General features: G+C 49.7%; 1 protein-coding gene across 3 annotated transcripts in view; it reads right to left on the bottom strand.

Annotated features, from left to right (window-relative positions):
• The window catches only part of Cabin1 (calcineurin binding protein 1), a 128,404-nt gene that overhangs the window by 61,485 nt on the left and 44,019 nt on the right, over positions 1-22,900 (bottom strand). For 2 of the 3 annotated variants that reach the window (XM_076558630.1, XM_076558631.1), the window contains exons 20-26: positions 21,928-22,089; positions 20,442-20,648; positions 20,140-20,285; positions 16,204-16,465; positions 11,271-11,531; positions 9,206-9,357; positions 6,929-7,107 (exon numbers count right to left, since the gene is read on the bottom strand). In XM_076558630.1, the coding sequence (XP_076414745.1) occupies positions 6,929-7,107; positions 9,206-9,357; positions 11,271-11,531; positions 16,204-16,465; positions 20,140-20,285; positions 20,442-20,648; positions 21,928-22,089 (1,369 nt within the window). The remainder of the gene's footprint in view (positions 1-6,928; positions 7,108-9,205; positions 9,358-11,270; positions 11,532-16,203; positions 16,466-20,139; positions 20,286-20,441; positions 20,649-21,927; positions 22,090-22,900) is intronic. The other variant, XM_076558632.1, reaches the window with a different exon arrangement.

Here is a 22,900-nt window from a genome sequence, read left to right as displayed (position 1 = left end):
CCACCAGACTGCAGTGGTGCTGACCAGTGAACCTAAAGAGATCACAGTGTCTGCCAACCAGAAAACAAGTTTCTAAAAACCACAAACTCAAGCAGAATCAACATTCTGAGAAATTTTCAATGAGGCAAAAGCCATTCCAGCTGGTCTTTGCTAGCCAGCTCCCTGGAAAGAATGGGCCCACAAGGAACAGAGCTGGCTTGGGAAGCAGAGGTGCCCAAAGCAGGCTGAGGAACACAGAAGCCCTGAGAGAGAAGCAAGCAGCGGGTGGGCGGCGGGACATCACACCAAGGGAGGCAGGCTGCACTCCACCCTTCCAGCCAGTTTTCCTGGCTCAATGAAGCAATGCCAGACACTTCGAGCTCCACCTTGTCTGATATCCACAGGGAGCAGGAAAGAGCTCTTCTGTCTCTCTCTCACTCTGTATCTCAGGTCAGGGGAGATACTGGCCAGAAAGAACTCAACAGGCTTTCTGCATTCCTAAGGCTAGTTGAGCATTGTGCTCTGAACTCAATCTCCAAGAAAAGAGGACACCAGGACAGCTGGCAGCTCACCCTAGCTAGTGTGTTTCCTAGGTGGCGCAGCCATATCTGATGGGAACGGCAAGTCATAAAGCCAGCACAGCTGCTTGACAAAGATCCATATGACTGCCATGGTGACTGTCTTTCACTTTTGGTTTTGATCTCCACAAGTTGCATGCTTGGGGGGGGGGCTTTAATATTTGTACAACTTAGGGATACTGAATTAATAGGATATTTCTTATGAATCATTTGTGCCTTCTCTCAGGAATATTGCTTCTAAGCTTCCCCAGGGAAGTCCTGAACATACACCCCTCCCCCCTTTAGGGAGATATCCTTATCTACTGGAAGATCTTCCTTACACCCTGGAGGTTGTGATACACATAAAGAAGGTCTCCTTATGAGGCTCTGAGATAATCTTGAAATATCTGCTCCATACTTACTCAGGAACAAGATAATCAGAACAAAGTACAAGCCTCTTCCTCCTCTATGCTCAGGTGATTATGTGGCATATACAGCAACAAAGTTAGATTGGCTGGAGTCACCTCTGCCCTACACAGGGGCTTATCTTGATGAGCAAAGAACGGAGTGGAAAGATGGTAAGAGAATGGTGTCAGGGTCTCCCTTTCTTATAAAGTTAACTTGCGCACAGCTACTATTATGTCATATGACCAAAGAATAAAAGAATGCCGGATTAACATATACATAAGTTCTATAAAGATATAAAATGAAAAACATTGTATTATGCCAGAAATTAAATACTAACTGCAGCAGCTTTGGCCTGACCATTAAGAGTTAATAATACACTGCTCAGGATATGGCAATCTGCCTGGGCTGGCTTGGAGATTTTCTTTCTAGCGCTCTTGAAACCGGAAGAGCTGCCTAGAAGTTAGGTTAAGGGGTTGATGAGTAAAAATGATTGTAAAAGATAACTGTTTTGTCACGATTTATCAGTGATGACTAAAAGATATGAAAGAGAAAGTGAAACACAAGTCTAAAAACAAAAAAGATATGATCTATGTTTTGGAACAATACGAATCTATCCCTGCCTATTGAATTCTGTACAAATAAAGAAGCACTCTGTGTGCTAATCAGTCAGGCTGTGAGATTCTTGACAACCAATGGCCTGACTCAATCCTCCCTTGCTGACTCCTTACCTCCTCTCTGTCCCCGCCCCCCAGGAAGGCTCTTCCAATAAAAGACAAGGAGGGTCCGCTTGTCTGAAGCCCAGGCTGGAGTCCTGCCTGCAGCAGAGAGCCCCACCTCCTGGAGCCCAGCTGCTTTCCCACAATGCCCTTTGTGCTCACCCTGACCACCCAGCAGCCAGACACTGCAGGGCTCTCTAACCCACAGTGTCTTTGTCCCCCCAATCTCCCTCAGTGCCCCATGGACCTATAGTGGTCCTCCCAATCCACAAAGCCCAGAGAACCAACCACTGTCTCAAGGCACCACCTAGGGACATGCAGGTCCAGCCACAGCAGGGGTCAGGACACTCTCCTTTTGATTTTCCCCATGGTGCCCTCTTCCATGCCCAGCACACAGCAGGAGTTGTTGAACTGCCACCATCAGCAATGGCCTGAGAGAGGTTCTCAGAAAAGTTAAGAATAAGAGAGGGAGCAGAAAGGAAGTAACTGGCTCTGTCCCCAACAACACGAGTTCCCCTGGGACTCTCTCCAGTTACAGGAACATGGAGCGCCCATGAAAACCGACCTACCCTTCTCCCTAGGCAGGCAGGGTGAAGATCAGGCTCAGGACTGACTCAGAGTCATTTGCAAACCCTGGCCCTTAGTAGTCAGGGCTCTGTGAACGACAAACACAGGGCCCACCTCAGTTCTGGCTACTGCACACAATCTGCAGTTTTACACTGGTCCTCGTAAAGGGAATCTGGTGTCTTAAGAGTGTTGTCTTCTTGTTGTTTTAAGAAAGAGTGAACAAAGCAATGGGAACACAGGCCTGAACTACCCGCCAGGCAGGGAGAACTGTGGGAGAGGCTACCAGGGCCTCTGTATCAGGCCAGAACTGAGAAAATGGGCAGTCGGCAGAAGCCAAGCACATCAAACACACATTCTGGAAATCACAGGACCGGCAGACATGAAGGTGCTCCTGGTCATGGGGAAGCAGGGAGCCGGACTGAGGGCTGAGCATGCGTCTGCACTGTTTCCTGAAGCGAGCCGTGCCAGGGGCAAGCAGAGAGACAGGCCTGGAGGACAGAGTGTGGGCAGGGTTAGGGGCAGCACGGGCAATACTGTGGAGGCAGTGTGGGGTGGACAGGTGAGGATGGACACAAACAGCACACACCAGTGACAGAATGGTGGGTGAGGATGGATGGCTGTGAAGAGGGCAGGCCACCCTATATTCCCTAGGACCCCCACCCTCTACATCTGAGGCACAGGGCTCCTTGCTGGCTCTGTCCATGCTGACAGTGGGGTTTAGTGGGCATCACCTGTATCCATAGACACCAGCTCCCAAGACTCCTGTCCTTGTCCCCTCTGCTGATACAGACCACAGACCTGGGCTACATTGGGCCTTTCACCCTAACCAAGCCAGGCTTCCGGGCCGTGTCCGCTGCCTCCCCGTGCTGACCTTGGCCTGCCCCACTCCTCAGCTACGTGACTGACCTGAACCTACTTCTCTGGCTTACAGGGCGGCTGCTCTGTGCATCTGGTATAGGCGCTGTCAGAAGACCCTGACCTCTGACCTCTGAGGCCCTGCCCGGCTTTGACATTCTCAAGTGACATAGAGTGTGACAGGCAACAGCAAGGCTCTTCATCTAATAGATCTTGCGACTGACACATCCTGAGAGTCAATTAAGCCAGATCAAAGGACGGCCAAAGCCATTTAGGAACGGCCCTGTTCCATGCATCCTTCACTGAGGTACCTCCAGCAGGAACAGAAACACAGAAACACAATCTGTACAATCGGCCTCAGATCTGGTCTGGGAAGAGACTCTACCACACTCTCTTTTAGCTCGGCCCCAACAAGTAGGAAGCCCTGCCTGCTCTCAGCTTCATTTTCTTTTAGGGAGGAAAGGGCCCCTGTCAAGCCTGATGGTGTCTGTGAAGATGGAGGCACCTGCCTGAAGCCTGGGCTGAGAGCACACAGCGCTATGAGGAGAAGCCCAATTGCTCACACATGGACCCATGGGCAGACACCTGCACCAGCTAGCCTGCAGGGTAGAACTAGAGATTCTACTCAACTCTGCCATTAGACATGGGCACACAGAAATCACTGTCAGCCCCCTAAAGGTTATCCTGTTTTCTCACGTCACTTTTTCCCTGGACAGGAAGTTTCAATATGCAGTATATGGGCCAGTTCCAGGAGACACACGGGAAGCAGTTATTGCGATGGGAAAACAGCTACATCAGATGCTATCTCTCCCTCCCTCCCCTCTCCATCTCAGCTTGGTCAGCCTAGGGTGCCCTTGTGACCTTGCTAAGAGGAGCTGGATGTCATGGCTGGCTACTGTGGCCTCAGGGGCCGATCCCAAAGCTTTGACCGAATGTGACAGGCTTCAGGTCTAGGACAGACAGCACAAGGTTGTAAGTCAGAACAGTTCAGACAGTGAAGCTGGGTTTTAGGAAGGAGCTGCTATCAAGTGGCAAGCTACTTATGTCCACCTGATAATTCCCACGGCACTGCCTACACCTCTTGTGAGGCCACACTCCAGCCAGAAAGTCGGGCTAAAAACCGAGACTGATGACACACCCCAGGACCCGGGCTTCTCACTCTATGAGGTACTACTACCCAGTTCATGCACTTCCTTCACTGATGACCTGAAGGACTACAGCGAGGAAGAGGCCAGGCTGTGCAAATACTTTACTACCCTGAGGCAAATCAACAGAGGCCCGTGTCTAAGGAAGCTGGGCTTGTCATCCGGGGAGCAGGTTGGAATTCGGAGGTCTTGACTCCAGGGCCTACACGGTTCCTGCCCTGCCATCTGATCTCTAACAGCTCCCTAGTCAAAGTGGCTGCTCTGGAAAGGTAACTCTGACTGAGAGCAAGTACTAATACCCTGTTCTCGGACAGGTCATGACCGAGAGCAAGTACTAATACCCTGTCCTCGCACAGGTCATGACCGAGAGCAAGTACTAATACCCTGTCCTCGGACAGGTCGTGACTGAGAGCAAGTACTAATACCCTGTCCTCGGACAGGTCATGACCGAGAGCAAGTACTAATACCCTGTCCTCGGACAGGTCATGACCGAGAGCAAGTACTAATACCCTGACCTCGGACAGGTCATGAAGCAGGAGGAGCAGCGGGGACCGTGCCTTCGAGCTACCAGCAAATGCCTTGACTTGCAATCTGCTTGCTGTTGCCTAAGGTCTAGACCTTTCTCCAGGAACCAGAGGAACTGATGAAAAGGTCACTACCACCTCTGAAGAGAAGTGCTGTTTTAGGGCTCTGAGTATTTTCCTGTCACAGACATTTCTTTAGGGATGCAGAGGGTGAAGAGGCTGGTGGATCTGAAAGCATGCTTCTCCACACATTGGGGTTGGACAAAGATGGGGTAAGGAACACAGTGGCTTCAGTTAACAGGAGTAATTCTGAAACCACTGAAAGTATATCTGAACTTACTTATTCTGCAAACTTCCAGAACAAATAGTTGTTAGGTTAGCACCATAAGCATGCCATGCTCAGCACCTAGTGCCTGAATTCTGCAGCAGCTCCTTAATAGCTCTAGGGTTACACATGTGCTCACGTGGGGCTAGCAAGGCCATCAGTGCCAAGTGATGCCATGGGCTCCTCTGAGGCTCCTGGATCCCTCCTTCCTGTTCCTCAAAGCATAATTAATTCTGTGGGCTGGCAGCCAAGCCCATCTGCAATCTGAGCTGGGGGGTGGGTGGGTGGAGGAGAGGAGCAGCTGCAGAGCTGGTACAGGTCCTCCCCAGCCCAGAAGCATATGACAGGGTCACATGGCACATGGACACTGAAAAAGGCAGTCCTCTCTCCTGAGAACTTTGACATGGTGAATGAATCCTCGTGACCACAAGTATCTAGCAGAAAATCACAGAGCAAGGGTCTACTTCTACTGTGTTTTCTCAGTACCTTCAAGAGTCAAAAATTGGAACTGGGTGTTTCTCCCAATTAATTTGAGTTAACTAAGGGCAAGAGGCTCTTAGGTAGGACAATCTGCTGAGCTGGAGACTGGAGGACCTAGAGGTCAGCTCCTCTCATTTCTGCTCTGGAGAGTGAAAAACACAGGGACTTAGCAAAGACAACCCACTGGGAGGTGATGGAGACACAGCACACATACAGATCCTCAGTCTCTTTTCAACACACATGCTGTAGGGCCTAAACCAAGCCTACAAGGGGATGCTCAAGTGTGCTGCTCTCCCGGGAAATCACAGAACACCGGCCCCAGAGGAGAGGAACCCTAACCACTGTGTCATCCTTCCCCAGCTTTTCTGAAACTGATTTCAGTGCAGTGAGCTGGAACAGATGCCCATGCTCTCCAGGAATCTGTAAACCAGGAAGGCCTCAGCAGGGTGCTGGAGCCAAGGCAGGGTAGTCCTGCCCCCTCAGCTCTCTGCTGGACCTCAAAGTGAGAGCTACCATGGCACCCCGAGTCCATCCTTCCCCTAAGAACCACCTGACCTGGGAAGAGCCCTGGTGCCGATCCTGCCTACCCAGGAGTGTCCTATCACCATCCTGGAAGGAGAGGAAGGCCCGCTGAATGAGATGAGTGACATGGGAGTGAGGGTGCCTTTCAGCATTTTATCACCTCTCCGACACCCACTCAATGACCAGAGCTCTAAGCCCATCAACTGCTGATGCCAACTACTGTGTCACCAGCTTGTTACTGCACAGGTGAGACCATGGACAGATTAAGCTATGGGCCAGCATGCAAGCCTCCAAATGTTAGTAAGGAATGTGACTGAACAGTCGCCACCTGCCTCATCCCACATGGAACAGCCTTACACACATCCTAGCTGACCCAGGCAGCACCCTATCTGGATGCCCAAGAGTGACAGATTTAGAATTAGTTGTGGCCCAGCTACAACCACCAAAGGACAGAGGCCATGACAACGTGCTGTACTTGGACGTAGGCCACATGGAGCTGACTGCCAAGAATCACTCCAGGCAGCCTACAGGGTCTTCCAAGTATCATTCAAAGGTGTTGGCAACCCTGTTTTGCAGGTAGGAAAATGTAAGCTCAAAAGTAAGCTGCCACAGCCAGACCTGCTCCTCCCTGCCTCCCAAGTGGGCGAGTGGCAGATGGCGACTCTGAGCATGTCTTGGAAGCACAAGAAGCACTGTGAATCCATGAGGTAAATGAACAGCCGCAACATTGCCCGTGTCACCCCAGACCCAGCACCCCCTCACCAAAACGAAGCGACAAATGAAGTCGCGCGAGCACCCTCCCCACAATCGGTGTGCCGCCCTGGCACAGTAGGGAGAACAGGGACTATACCGTCCGGCGTCGCCTGCTGATGGGGTTTTTTACATTTGACGTAATCGTGGTCAATCGGAGTGGCTGTGTAAGGTGGGGATGTCAGACCTGGGCCAGAGGAGGAGGGGAGGGAGGCTCCGGGGCCAGGCAGTGTCCCAGCTGAAGAGTGGGAGTCCTCATCCACCAGGCAGGCCTTCTCCCTGTGGAACAGAGGTACAAATAAAAGTCCACATTATGATGAAATAAATGCTCCACATACCTCACGTGGTCCCTGTCTCATTTGGTTAGTGCTCCAGGGAGGACTTCCGTATCCCTCCCATAGCTTCCAGCCTCTAACTGGATGCTGCCCAACCTTTCTGGCCAGGGTCTAACAGCATCTGGTCTCAGGCTCAGGAGACCTTGCAGGGGAAGTGACCAGCATTTCTCAGCATGCACACCAAATCAAAGCCTTTCTGCAAGATGACACAACACAGCCAACCCCTGACAAGTGAGCAGACACAAGTACACACTAGTGCAAGCTTACACGTGTACAAGGGTTTCTGATACAACACTGGTGAGGGAAGGGCAGAAATATTCTTCATGTTTGTGGAAATAATCACCTAAAACACAGAGTATCCATGCTCTGGTAGGAGGTAGCGGAAAAGCGCCAAGCAGAGATGCACGGAAGGCGCCCAGACCCACTGATGAAGGAAAGAGCAAAGCAGAACAACACCTTCAGTGGCTCTTTTTTTTTTTTTTCTTCAAGACAGGGTTTCTCTGTGTATTTTTGGTGCCTTTCCTGGAACTCACTCTGTAGCCCAGGCTGGCCCCGAACTCACAGAGATCCGCCTGCCTCTGCCTCCTGAGTACTGGGATTAAAAGCGTGCGCCACAACCGCCCAGCTCAGTTGTTCTTTTCTTTGTTGAAGTTTGAGAGAGGAAGACAAACTGGAGAATCAACCTATAAGCTGCCACAACTGTCCAGAGGAGGGAGACGGAGAAAAGAAGCCTGCTGTTTGAGTTAGGGTCTAAGAAAGCAGGTCTGAGAAGTTCAATATGCAGTCTGGCATTTGGTAAGGGTTCTTCAGAGAGCAAGTGAGAAATCCGTGTCGAGGAAAGCATTACACTTTTGGCCAGTCAGCATTTGAAATAAAAAGGGATAGAAAGTTACCCTTTTCTGAAATCTAACCCACAAAAGCAAGCAACTGAAAAGAATCCTCCACAAGCGGCTGGGCCTTGTTTTTATTTAATTAAAGGAACCTGGAGGGGACCTTGGTGGTAGAACACTTGTCTAGTATGCACAACACCCTGGGTTCAACCCTTTAGTACCACAAAAGCAAAATAAACCTGCAACTGCATGTGTTCAAATAACTGTATACAAATGTATAGAAAACGAGCTGAGAAACCAGACTGAATAATGGCCAATTCTGGTGACAAGAGGAGACCTGTCACATTTTAGTCTATGTATGTATGTCTGATTTCCTGTAAGTACAATGTATTTACACATTAGCTGCATAATTATTTTTTTCAGGACAGAATTATGATCAATGAAAATTTCATTGTACTCTGGAAACCCCTTATGACGAGAAAACATCAATCTATAATTTTTGAGCACACTATACCAACCAAGTGACCTACCACCCAGGTGCTCATCTCTCCCACACGTAGAGGAAACACTGCTTGTGCAGGGTTGAGCACTGTTCACTGGAGGCACAGGTCATGTGACTACCTACAGCCATGAACAGATAGTTCTTAGGGTCAGGCCTGGAAGCAGGTTTTTCAGCTGGGTCCTGCGTAGTCCTCAGCCAGGTGGGGCCTCAGAGACGGGATGGGTTGAATGGAGCAGCAAGGCAGAAACACCACAGCAAAAGGTGTCTGGCCCCAAGACAACTGTGTCAGGGAAGAGTGGTCAGTCCCCAAGCAACAGAGGAGACTGCACCAAGGTCGCTTCTCGGCTCTCGGCACTGAGGGAAGAGCCTCACTGGCACTCCAGAGAACGGGCCATACATTGGGCCTCAGAGGTCACCCCGTTGGAGTCTTGGGTAAGGGGAAAAAGTAAAACATAGTATTTTACTATGTTCTGCACAGGACAAAGCTTTGTTCACTGGAGCAGGAGGGAGGGGCTGGCTTCTCCCCAGGACTCACCCTTGCAGGTAGGACAACACCAGCCAATGCCACAGAGAAGAGAGCAGGGACAGCAGATTCAACAGAAAGAGCTCGGCCCTGCAATCAGACTCTGAGTTCCAGTTTATTCAGTGGCCCTCCTCTGAACTACATGATAGGAGATGAGACACCCAGGTCCCTGCAAGCCAGTACTCACTTTTCGGAAGCTTTGGGTGTATTCTTCTCCTCGCCCCTGGCAAAAGGTCCTTCTGCTGCCTCCTTCATAAAGCTGACCAGGACCTCTGCACCAACCCCAGAATCAGGTTTGCCCAGGAGCTTCAGGATGGAAGCATGGAGCCGGAAGTACACCTAGAACAACACCTCAGGCATAATAAGCAGCCTTTTCCAATCCAAGGCCTGTTCCACAGATGAAGCAGCCATACTGTAAACAGGCTGCTGCCCCGAGAGACAAGCCACCACATATTGCCTGTCTTTTTAGCTTTTAACTCCCCTAGGACAAATAAGCCCTGAAAATTAAAATGGATACTGTCAACATCTTAACTTAAACATGTACCCAGTAATCCAAGCATATGGTGGTGGGATAATAATAGTAGCAGCCAGTGGGCACTGCCTCAAGATCTGATGTAGCTCAGGCTAGCCTAAATCTTGCGATGTAGCTGAGGGTGGTCTGGAACTCTCGATCCCTCTCTCAACGTCCTAAGTGCAATATTTTTTTGTTGGATCATAAAATTGGCAAATACTAAAAGGAGATTCTTAGACTGGCTAGAGAACCAAGATGCTCACCCATGTCATCCTCTAGAGTAACTGGAGGCCATGGTCAGAATCGTAAGTAGTCTACAACTCCACCTTTAAACCTCAGCCCCTGGAAACACTCCGAAGAGCTCTCTGATATAAGACTAGGGGAGCCTACTTCTTCACACGATCCTAGCAAAGTCCACAAAGAAGCTATGTAGGGAAGCAAACGCTCTGAGCAACTGGAAGGCATGGGGCAGGCATACCCCATACCTTCTAGTACATCTTGTTCAATGAAAATGTGAGCCAAAAAAGCCTAGGACAGTGTTCCTACCTACACAGAGATAGGAAAAAACACCTTCAAGACCTTCAAAACCTTCAAGAACATAGCTAACTAATAGTACAGATTATGAGGTGGGGACACCAGGGTCAATGGGGACTTTCATGTTTTATATTCTTTTATGACTGTCTTTAAAAACAAATGAATACGGGGCTGGAGAGATGGCTCAGAGGTTAAGAGCACTGACTGCTCTTCCAAAGGTCCCGAGTTCAATTCCCAGCAACCACATGGTGGCTCACAACAATCTACAATGAGATCTGGTGCCCTCTTCTGGCCTGCAAGAATACATGGAGGCAGAAACACTGTATACATAAATAAATCTTTAAAACAAAAACCAAAAAACAAATGAATACATATAGAATCTATAATCAGGGAAAACAAAAAAACCTGTGCCCACAGAAACAAGAAAACAAGAAACGGATTCTGTTCAAATTCTAGGACGCTCACTAACTGTGTGGCACTGGCCGAGGGTCAGTGCGTGCAGCCTCAAAAAGGGTAAAGCTATCACAGGCAGGGGCTCGGGAAGCTTTGAGTACTGGGTGGAGAAAAGCAGCACTGGATTTCCACTCATGTTCTTTATTTCCTCCCTCCAAAAGTGCTCGCTGGTCAGGACTGCTGAGAACAATAGTGTGAGCCGTCATCTCAAGTATTCAAGAAATCATAAAAGTGAATCCCGGCAATAAAGCACTGCTCTAGTTTTGAGTGCAACGGGAAAACAAAACACGACACAACATTCTGTGATCCAAGCAGCCTGCTTTTATCCTGGCCTAACCCTCGAAGCTGGCTGGCCCGAGCACAGGCGGGCCTCACCTGGCCTTCGGTGCCTATCTGCATTCTCCCCAGAGCGACCACCCTCCTCCTGCCTGCCTCGTGACAAGACTGGATGCCTCTGCAGCCACAGCACTCAGTGCCTGCCATATGCAGTGAGAATGTGTGTGCTGCAGAGGAAGAAGGCGGTTTCCTCTGGGAAAGGAAAACAAAATGCTCATTCTCTCCAAAAGGATGGCAAGCCCTCTTAGGGAAAGAGAACAGGCTGCTTGAATTTAACTGAACATGAAGATGCTGAGCACAGAGACGTTACCAGTGTGGGGTTGCCAGGGAGTCACTGGGACTGTGAGCCCCATCCCCAGGGAGACAGAGCGAGCAGACCCTCCTGCCCTGCCTTCCTACCCTGGACCTGCAGTGTTACCTCCAGGGCTTCCATGGCCAGCTCAGGTGGGTTGTGGTAGTGGATCTTCTTAGGGTAACGGGCGGCCTCCTCGTGCAAGTAGTGGCCAGCCTGCCGGTAGTGCAGCAGGTACACGGTCGGTGGCTGCTGCTGCTTCTCAGCCACCTTGCCCAGCATGTAGTGAATGAGCCACTCCTCCTCATCGCCGTCACCCTCACAGTGGGCTGCAGAGGTGAAACAGTGCCTGGCTGTCTCCAGCATGCTGTCGCGCCGATCCTCCATCTATAACAAGATCACAAGCCTGCAGACTGGCCGTAGGTGCGATGCCCGAGCCCGCCCAGGGATCATGGTTTTCTTGGATGAAGTCAGCTGTCTTGTTCACAGACTTATGATCCTCTCAGTGAACCTGAGACCCAGAACTGTTGTCGCCATTTCACAGCTGTAGACAATGAGATGTGGAGCTTGGGAGTTCCTTAAAAGCATGCAAGGTCCAGAGCTGGACTTAAAATTCAGGTCATTTCTCAACGACTCAAAGGTCCTTTCTTTTAGCTTCTTCCTGTAGCACCTAACAGTAAAGTTTTATGAAGTTCCTATTGATCTCTTTCTAGGTTCCCAACTATAGTCTGCATGGCTATGGTAAAGACTGGTACCCATCATCCATCAATATAAGGAGGAAGAAGGCTGATGTGACTATGCCTCATCTGTCTTAAAACATTAGGCATCCTTCCCAGGATGAACCCCCACCTGCAGGGAGTGAGCACCTTGCTCCCACCCTCTCAGTGGGGCAGGTAGGCAGAGCTCAAGAGGACACTCATGCAGCTCTTGCCCCACAGCACTGGAGAGAACCGCACCTAGTATCCAATCCCCAATTCACAGCACTGGACAGTGTGAACCTCTGGGATGAAACAGAGCTTTCTGCCTCTCCTCCTTACCCTTTTAAAGAGACATACTGCATTTGTGAAGGCAGATTCCCGAGCTCCATACAAGACCCACTGACTTGGAGTCTGTATTTAGCTAGAGCCTCTAGACAACCTTTCACAAAGGCCAGCAGTAGCCATGATGGAGGGTCAATTTGCAAGAGGCCTTCCAACTTAGTTGCTATTTCTACTTCTTGGCAGCTGCCAAGCACACATGTTCCTTTATTCGAGAACTCCCAGGTTGGGGACAGAGTGGAGAATGTTGTACTTTGGGCACCCCAGGTCTCTGGCCCCTCTTCACTGTGTCCTGGCTTGATGGCAGGAGGCTGTAGCCTCTTCCCAGCTTACCTCAGGGACCAGAGCGGGGTGGTGGTGGCCCACAAGCACTGGTCTTCAACAAGGGGAGCTGCCGGGCCATAAGCACGTGCTCTTCCTGGCATGACACATCTGCCCTACTTCTGTTTGCTTGGCAGAGGCTTACTTTTGTGAACATCCTAGAGCAGGAGCTGACTTCGGGGGCCATGTGCTACCCAGATGCTCTGTCAGTCATTTTCCAAGAAGAAACTGGCCACCAAGAACTACAAACCCAACCCTGAATGAAATATGACAAAAAGGACCACAGGGCCAAGCATGGCACAGGGATTCGATCACATTGCCTCTAGAATGGGCCCTACAGCAAATCTAAGAAAAAGGCAGCTGCTTAAATGTAGTTCTGTTGGAACTGCTTAACAGCTCTGTGGCATTGCCAACGTCCCTGTTTTTGCTAAGTTCAGCAGGTACAATATCCCACTCAGGAAGAAAAGGGACAGTCACCAAGAGTGCATGTCTAGAAACTGCTACATAGCACCGTTCTGGCTTGCCATCCTCAGAATAGAATGGACACCCTTTCTCATGGTACTTCAGTCTCCCCATGTGTTGGGTCCCTGTGCTGAGGCTTACGAAATGGCTGAGGCAGGCATCAGGACTGACTTCTCCCAATAGCACCTAGGAGAAGGAATGGTCAGCTTCATATGTAGCCTGAAGCACAGAAAGAATGTTAAGTCACTCCCTACAAGTCACTTGGTTAGGAAGTTCTGGTCCCTGGCTCTTTCTCCATGCCTTAGAACTGACATCACAGGGTATGTTTCCACTTCCCCATATCACCTCTGGCAAGTCTGCAGACAAAAACTAAAGAACGCAGCAGCTCAGACACAGCAGACATGTTCAACAGCCCATTTCTCAGACATGGTAAGTCCAGGCACAGCCCAAGCAAGCAGGGGACTGCATCCTAGGAAGCTGCCTCCCCAGAGGTGGAAAGAGTCCAGGGAACACGGGGCAGTCCTGCAGGGCAGTATGTGCCCCAGATAAGGAGGCCAAACCTCTCCCTTCCTCCAGGACTCCTGCATCCCTGGGCCTTCCATCCCTCTGGCTGCCCTGATACTTAAGGGAGGCAGGCGACTTGAGAGCAGTCTCAGGACCTGAGCTGCTTGGGATAACAGTGGCCATCAGGCAAACACCAAGGTCATCCTGAGGCTGTGATCCTAAATAGAAGAGAACCAGACTAGGGGATAAGGCGGGGTGATATCAAGTCTACCTGGGGGAGCTGTACAAAAGGTGCAGAGAAGGTTCTTCCTTGCTCTCAGGACGTATATTTCCTGGAAAGTTTAATTGTGAAATCTCACCAGGATCAGTACAAGGAGATTAGGGGAGGGATCCTAAGATCCAGGCCACCTTACTTCACTGTGTGTACTCAGCGGACAATGGTGTTCCCATGTTACAAGGTGTCAAGTTCTATAGCAGTGAGTGGAGGGGGATCTGAGGCCGTTTAAATACCAACAAAACGTAGTAAGGAGTTTCTGTACTGTTGGCTACAACAGTCAGGTTACACATTTAAAAGGACTCTACTAGACCCCTGGAGAGTGACCTGAGTAGAGCTCAACAGTGGAGGCTGAGAGGAAGGGAAGCCACACACTGCATTTAGTACAACAGTATCTAGGCTGAAAGAAAAAACCTAATAGGCAAATCCTCCTAGATTTTTCTAAATATACACACCTCGTGTGTGACAAGGTTCTGTCTCCTTTTGAAGTCCAGAGAGACACACATTGAATAACAACTTCTTAAAGAAGGGGACGTTTAGTTGAGAGCCATGTGGGCACTTCTCCATCCTGTTCTTGTCAGGGCTCAGCCCCCTGTGAAGCACTTGACATCTGCCTTCTGTCAGCAGTGCGCTGGCCCCTCTAAGGCCACTTCTCTCTCGTACATCCTCTGCCACTGGGGTCAAGCCTATCACCCCTATGATGTCACATTCAAACCATTGGAGAAAAAATTTAAGAAGATAAAGGAAAACATAATAACCACCCAGGAGCTTCGAAAGCACAGCTTCTGTCCGAGGATCCCTTATGTCCTTTTCACAGGCTCCACAGTCAAACAAGAGAGCCAGCCAAACATGGACATCACTGCTCTCCCTCACTGCAGAGCTCATGCGATCTGGACACAGAAGGAGGGAAAACGCTGGGACCACACTGCTGAGTCTAGAACGCAGAGGCCAACTCCTGAACTGAGCGACTGTAGCTCCCAGAGCACAGAGGAGGAAGAAGAAGGCGGCGGCGGTGGCCACATTACTGGTGAGGCCTCCAACAGCAGCAGTAAGGTCCAGTGGTGTGCTCCCAGCCGGCCACGCTCCCAGGCAAGTGTGACAATTCGGAGCCTTTATGCACGAGGATTGAGAACTAACACAGCTGGCCACTGCCTGTAAGGCCCAAGGAATTCAAACTCCCAGGGCAAGACAGGTAACTGCCAAACAGGTTTATAAAAGCAGCTTTCTAAATGTATGCTGCAAAGGTAAAAAGTGTGTGTGACAAAATCATACAACTCATAGAAAGATGAGCTCCCCAAGAGTCAACTTAATCTTTGTTCACTGAAGAAGAGCACATTCTTGGCATTGTCAAAGTTCTAGTTACATAAGATTCAGGAGACATTTCGCTATTAATTTTTTCATAAAGCCCAATGACATCTTTTATTCACTACATATTTCAATAACTCGGTCCTCATTAAGTAGGTTCACTTCAGGACTTTCCCAGGGCGGAGGTCCTCAAACGGTTGCCTTGTATTCACTGTAGATTGTTAGGGATGCGACCCGGATTATAGAACTAGCGATCCCTATGGTGAAACTGACTGCTGCATTCTCCATCCTGTGTTCCAACAGCATCTGAAGAGTGCAAAGGCTCTGAGGGCCTGTGTCCCACTCTGCAGGGTCCTGCAGGCAGCAGGACCTTGGCCCAGTGTCAGCCCCCACGGAGACAGCACTTTCTTTCCGAGGCCTGCAGTGGCCTGCCTGCCAAGAGGCTCCTTTAGCCCTCAGCAGCCTCCCAGCGGTGTGACAGAGCCATCACCCTGCCTGGGTTTTAATTACAGATGATCAGTGCAAAACCTGAAACCAGGCACTCCCTACTGACTGCTCAGCTCCTTCCACACCTGCTCTCCTCTGAGACCTTGCTGAGCTGCCACACCTGGCTGCCCTGCCAGCCTAACCTTGAGGGTAGCTCTGTGGTAGTGTGTACTCACCAGGCACAGGACCTGGCTCTGATCCCCAGCACCATTCACCCCTCCCTAAACAGAGCCCAAACCTCTCAGCATGATTCCTGCATTTCCATCTGAAGGAAACAACGATGCTCTTGCTGAGCAGTGACTGCAGGTCAGAGCCTGTATCTTGCACTAGACGAAGGCTGCACACCAGAAACTGAAATCCCTAACGACAGGTCAAGCCTTTTACCATGGCCTCCCAAGTCCTTCTGAGCAAATAGGGAAGAGCTGCCTACCTCAGATGGCCAACATCCCTTCTCTACCATAACTCAGCTACACTCAAGGTGATGACCAGTCGGTCAGTCACAATAGGGTACCTCTGAAATTCCTGCCCATGGACTAGGTACCCAAAGCCCAAGGACAAAGCTATCGCTGACAGGATACATGTATGTGAGGGTAAGAACAAAGAACAGGAGGGACCCAAGGCAGTCTAGCTAGACAGGGGACGGCAGGCCCACGGGCAGCACCCTCCTCACCTGCTGTATAAGCTCCGGAGGCAGCTCGGCTCTCCACTGCTTCAGCTGGCGGGAAGCAAACGAGTGCAAGGCATAGGACATGGTGCCATACTCAATCCACAAGGACAAATTAGAGCTGTCAATCTCAAGGGCCCTCCGGAAGCAGTTCAGAACAGGTGTGGCGTGTTTCCAGATGGGTCCGTCGCTCTTCAGCTCATTTGAGTTCAGCTTGTCCTGAATTCGGCTGGCCCGGGCCAGAGCCATGCCTGCCCAGGAATCGAACCTATGGTAGTGACAAAAGTACCAGTTAAAAACACTACTGTCAGTGAGTTCCAGGAAAGGTGCAAAGCTACACAGAGAAACCCTGTCTCGAAAAAAAAACAACAACAAAAAACAACACTACTGTCCCCAGGGCATCATGGAAATCCAGCTTGGCTATTCCACAGTCAGGATCATGACCTAGAATAGCTTTGTCATGGCCTTGATCATAACATATACTGCATCATCACCTACAGTTAAGAAGGTCTACCTCATGAGGAAGAGGTATGGTGTGCTAAGAGACAAGATGTTTCTTCTATGTCCCTTAGCACTTTGCAAGCACTCAACGACTGCTCTAATAGCTGGGCTTTGGGGCTCTGCTCCCCAGCAGTAAGGGCTGCCCGGGGTACTGCTCTGGTGGAAAGGAACGGGACACTTGTGAGAGTGTCCTCAAAAGAGGGGTCCAGCTGAGGCCACAGAGACTTCAGTGTCCTTTCCTCCTGAGGCTCCTGCTCTCACCAAGCCAGAGCTCAGGGAACAAAGAAGAGTGGGGCCCCAGCCACTCACTTCATTCCTGTTCTCTCTGGAGCCTATGCTCCCAGTTCAGACCCCAGCAGTAAAATGAACAAGGTGACAGCTGAGGGCTGGGACCTGATGGTTCTGAGATCACTTGAAGGAAGCTGAGGCAGGAACACACAAGATTCTGGGACAAGATGAGTAGCCATGGAGACACCACACCAGGACCAAGGTGATTTCGGAGTTCCTGGAGAGCTGTTGTCCAGTGCTAGTCCAGAAAACAGAAAACACAGCAACCCAAAGGGCTGATGCTGCCCCCTCCCTACACCATCAGCTCAGCCCACCACCCCTTAAATTCCCCGGTGTGAGTTTACACTGGCTAACTGCCATCCAGAGCTGCCCGATCATCCCAAGAGATGGCAGAGGCAAACCAACCCAAGAGGCTCCAAAGACCCAGTGGTAACAGGAGAGCCAGGAAGAAGACACCCCCCTCGTGTGAGAGGCTTCTGATAGCAGCCTTTCTTCCTCAGGGCCTGGGGCCCAAAGTCACCAGCAGTTCTTCCCGGCTCTGCTCTGGCTACTCTTTAGAAGGGAGTGGGGGAAGGGCTTAAGTGGTAAATTCTTCACCAGGGCCAATTTCATAGCACGGATTTCTTTTCAATATCCAACGACTCTGGGAGAAGTTTCCTTGAGGAAAGGAGACATGCTATGACAGCGCCTGTGTGGTGGCATGAGAACCACTTCCTCCACACACGGAGTAACCAAAGCAGAGTGGCATCACCATGAAAACTAAGAAGCAGGCCAGAGCGATGGCTCGGTAGTTAGGAGCACTGGCTGCTCTCCGGAACCTGGGTTCAGTTCCCAGCACCCACATGGCAGCTCACAGCCATCTGTAACTACAGTTCCAGGGGACCTGGTGCTCTCTTTTGGCCTCCACATGCACAGACATACATGTAACACACAGACATACATGCAGGCAAAACAACCATATGCATTTAAAAAAAAAAAAAAACCTACAGAGAAAAACAAGCATGCTCCTGTCCTAGTAAGAGTGACCCCTCCTGCTGTTCAGTGTCAGACTCAGGTACAGTACCACACAGCCCGTTCTCAGGGAGTGCGGGCAGACCTGCAGGGATGCCTATGGCTCAGTGATAGTGTGACCCCAGGAGGAAGAAGGATCCAGAGGCCACATTCTGGGCTCTCATTTGTGCAGAGCAGGTTCAGTCCTGGTGCTGGGCTCAGAACTGTTTCCTGCTCAGCTCAACTAGGTCTTAGTCCCACCTCCATCCCAGAATGCCTATCTAATTTGGTACCTCTTCCAGTTCAGAAAAAAAAGCAGGAAAGCTCAATGAAAGGGAAGGAAAAGTGCCAGTTGTCATCACAGGAACCTCCAACAGTACAATCAGGATGCTACTGTCCACCCAACCATCTATCATGGCTTCACCCCTCTCAAAAGGCTCAAGGAAGAATATAAATATCCAACTTGTACTCCAGCTAGCAGCAAGGAGCAAACAGAACTCCAGTCTCCACTGCTATCTGCCTGTGGAGCTCAGAATAAAAGCAGCTCTAGGCTGAGACTTAGCACCAAGCTGACAAAACCCTTTCTACACTGGGGCCAGTCCTCAGAGAAGACATCTCAGCACATACTGGGCTGGATCTAACAGGCTGACATCCTGTAAACAGATGATGTAGAGACGAGAGCAGTGGTTCTCAACCTGTGGGTTGTGACCCCTTTGGGAGTCACATATCAGATCTCCTGCATATCAGATATTTATATTACATTCATAACAGTAGTAAAATTAGTTATGAAGCAGCAATGAAGTAATTGTCTGGTGGGGGGTCACCCACACCACGAGAACTGTATTAAGGGTCGCAGCATTAGGAAGGCTGAGGACCACCAGAGTAGAGGAGGTCTACTTGGGCCTTGAGGACCCTCACCCCACTGCCTGTGGACCTGCAAGTGAGAGGAGCCAGGCCAAGGGCCTGCCGTCATTACTCCCACGTTTTAGATGGGGCAGCAGGTGATGGACAATGTCATCCACAGCACAAGCTCAGCCAGCGTAAGCGCAGGTCTGTGCTATCACAACTGAAGCAGTTGTGATACCCAAGACAGCCAGGGCTTTAAGCACATGGCTCCCTGACAGGAGGAAACTGCAGAATGAGCAAAAAGGGGCCTTCTCAGGGTGACGACGTCTTACAAACTTGCTTCTCTGTTCGGAGCCCAGCCCCTTCTTCCCTTGCCCAGCTAGGCTGCAGAAAGGTGAATTCTGTGGTTTCCTAGGGCAGGGTAGTGCTGTGCTCACCCATGGTCCAAGGGCAGCCACTATGGTAGCCCTAAGTACTTCGGGTGAGCTTGCCTGCAGGGCTTTACCTTCAGACACAGACTGGGTACAGGGTAACCTCATCTGACCACGCCTACCTTCCAGACAGCCCCTTTAGTCAAGTGTACTGAGCTTCAGGAGCAGAGCAGAGCCCTTCAGAATGCTTGGTTCTGAAAATTCATTACATGTTAGTTAGGAGGAAGCTCAGTGGGGCTCTACAGAGGAAGCCCAAACCTCGTGCACACGGGCTCCTACACACACCATCAGGACAAACCTCACTGTCAATGATGGAACATCCCAGCACGGTCAAAAACAAACAAAACCCCCTCGGGCTCCAGCTTTTCTAGTAGTCCTCTTTAGTTACATAGTTTATTCCTCATATGTGTTCTTCGGGTATGTATGTGTACCACGTGTGTGCCTGGGGCCCATGGAGGTCAGAAGAGGGTGTGAGATCCTACAACTGGAGTGACAGTGGCCATGTGGGTGCTCTTAACCGCTGAACCATCTCTCACCCCTGGTACGCCCTCTCAAGCCCCCAAAGCAATCCTCACTAAAGAGCCTGTCTACCCCAAACATACATCAGTTGTCCTGGTTCCTGCTACCAGGAAAGGAAGCAGGACAAAACAGTATGGGGCTGTGTACTATTTCCCTGTCCTGTACACCAGGATCCAAAAGGTCACCTTGTACCTTTGCTGACCCCAGTATATCTCCCATAGGACTCTGGAAAAGAAGTCTTCTGTGATCGAGAATGCTAAGCCATTTCTTTTCCATTATCTTGCCACAGACAAGAAACTTTCAACTGGCTCACTGGAGAACTGGCAGGCCTCCTGGCAGCAGCCTGGCTCCACACAATGTCACTCACCTGTTGGGGCAGATGCAAATATCATGCATGTAGAACTTGATGGCTTTAGACTGCTCCTTGTTTTTGAAATGATAATCAGCCAGGAGGTAGTAGAGCTCATTCACCACTGGAGGGGTGGGATCTGCCCCTTCTGGAAGGCAGGGTACCTGGCACGAGAGAGGGCAAGTTCAGGAGAGGTGGAGTCAAGTATGCGGGTGTAAACTATCAACCCGTCTTCCACTGATCCCTAGCAGGTGGTGCTGAGCAGACAGGAAGCAGTGCTTGAGAGGAAGCCCCACCACCCCATGTTCCCTGAGACCCACCTCAGTTGAGGTTCCCTCAATGTAGGCAGAGACTTTGTCCATGCTCAGAGTTGGCTTCTCTGTGCGGGGCACGATGGTAGCAATTCTTTTCAGGAGGTTGGCCAAGTCAGCAGAAACAGTGCTTGTCTTGTAGCTATCAAATTCAGGTAGGGTCTTGGGCTTAAAATACTCAAACATAAACAGGGCATCCTCCCATATGAGGTCCACCTGGAAAAAGACAGAGGCAGACTCAAAGTACATGAAGGCTAAGAAACAAGGAGAAGCTCCTCTGTAAGAGCACACTGTCCTCAACGCAAAGAGCTCACAGCATGCGGTGAACGCAAAGCATGTTCCATCTCTGCTTCTTTAATCTGCAATGGCCAGGTAAGCCTCTATTCCAGCTGCCGAAAAAGCCTAAGTCTTCTGTTTTTCGGGTTGGTATAAGTCTCAAGCTTCCTGAGGATATCACTGCACAAAATTATGTGTTAAGGTAATTACTCTCAAACAGAAATACTTAACTTTCTTAACGAATGAGAGTAAATGATAAAGATAATTCTATGTTAAATATTAAGTTTTTAGTACTGTTAGTCAAGAAATTATTTTTTTAAATCTTATTATACTTTATGTGTATATGTATGTGCCACACATGTGCAGGTGTCCACATAGGACAGCAGAGATCCCCTGGAGAAGAAATTAAAGGTGACAGCCACCTGTTGTTCTAGATGCTGGAAACCAAACTCAGGTCCTCTGCAAGAGCACCAAGTGTCCTTAACTGTTGAGCCATCTCTCCACTCACCTCAATCCTGGATCTCATGTAATCCAGGCTGGCCATGAACTCACTATGAACTTCTAACGATCCTGCCCCCACCTCCCAAGGGCATGCTCCACCACACCTGGTTTTATATGATTTTATAGTGATAAAACCCAGGGCTTCATCTATGCTACACAAGCACTCTACCAACCAAAATACATCTCCTGCCCAAGAAATGGCTTTTAGGACTCATGCCTGGCTAGGGCTGGTCTCTAAAAAAACAAATGTTAGAAACTGAAGGTTATGATCTGTGAAACCATGTGACTTAGCCAGATGTATGTGCATGGGGGGGGGGGGTCAATCATAACTGGGAAGCTTAGGCTCCACACCTCTGGGCCAGAGTGGATGTGCCATCCTAAGGACCCTATACTTTAAGGTATAGAATATCTAAGACTGGAGGATGGCTGAAGATATTAGCCATGACATGATGTACCCAATAGTGCTCTGGAAAAAAACAAATGAGAAAGGAAATATCTATGTAGTTATGTGTGTAAACCACACTGCAAATAAACCTAAGAGTGACAACCTGCCAATGCTGCATTACAAATCCATTATGAACGACATCTTGTAGGAAACCCTTTCCTTTGATCAACCATCGACCATCTTAGTGCACTGTGTGTAACAATCTCATGTCCTGTAAGGAGCTCTCCTCTTCCTGAGAGCCGCCCCTCCCTGGGCCTGGGGTAGCAGCCTTACCTGCTGGGCCGAGTGTTCCTCCAGGTATCTGGCCTTGCTCTTCTTGCTGGGGAAGCTGTACAGGCAATAGAAGCACTGCTCCAGGGCAGTCTCCAGCTCCTCCTTGTAGGGGTGAGTGTCTTCAGAGGCAGACGCAGCAAGCTCCTTCTGGAGAACCTGCACCTGTGGCAGGTGGGAAGAGATGCCTGAGGACACAGTCTACAGGCTCAGCCTCCATATCAGAACAAGATCCCAGGGAGATCACCACTTTATCAACTACTTTAACCGAGGAGGTAATGGCTGGGGTCCCTGTGTGGCTAGATTCCAAACACTTGCTTCCTAGAAAAGATCTGTTATCTCTACAGAACTGCTCTGGGTAGATCTGGCAGTAGGCTCCTTCAAGGCATGTGAGCAGCCTGGCTTTAGCACACCTAGCCAGCATCTGCCAACATCATTAGCTACTCTATGCCCAAGCAACATCTCTACCCATTTGCTGAGTGTACGTTCACTGAGCAGCTTCTTTTATGAGGCACAGTTTGACACAGACTCTATTTTTTAAAAGTTCAGATTCCAATGGAGGAAATGGTGTTATAAACAACCAGCTATGAGTCCCATGGGGGCTGAGAAAAATCCCCCTCCAATAAAAACATCACTGAGAATCAGAAGACATAGGAACAAGATGTCTTTCTTATACATTGTGAGTATGTATTGCTCTGATTGGTTGATAAAAATGCTGATTGGCCAGTAGCCAGAAAGGAAATATAGGCATGGCAAGCAAATGAGGAGAATTCTGGGAAGAAGAAGAGCTGAGTAAGGAGTCGCCAGCCAGACACAGAGGAAACAAGATGACAAGGCAGAACTGAGAAAAGGTACCAAGCCATGTGACTAAACATAAAAAAAAATTATGGGTTAAATTAAGTATAAGAGCTAGAAAGTAATAAGCCTAAGCTAATGGTTATAATTAATATAAGCTTCTGAGTGATTATTCTATAAG

This window comes from Peromyscus maniculatus, chromosome 21, assembly GCF_049852395.1.
Source record: "Peromyscus maniculatus bairdii isolate BWxNUB_F1_BW_parent chromosome 21, HU_Pman_BW_mat_3.1, whole genome shotgun sequence".
In the NCBI taxonomy this organism is placed as follows: domain Eukaryota; kingdom Metazoa; phylum Chordata; class Mammalia; order Rodentia; family Cricetidae; genus Peromyscus; species Peromyscus maniculatus.
Note: the sequence above shows the minus strand (reverse complement) of the source record. Positions and strands in the feature narration are given on the sequence as shown.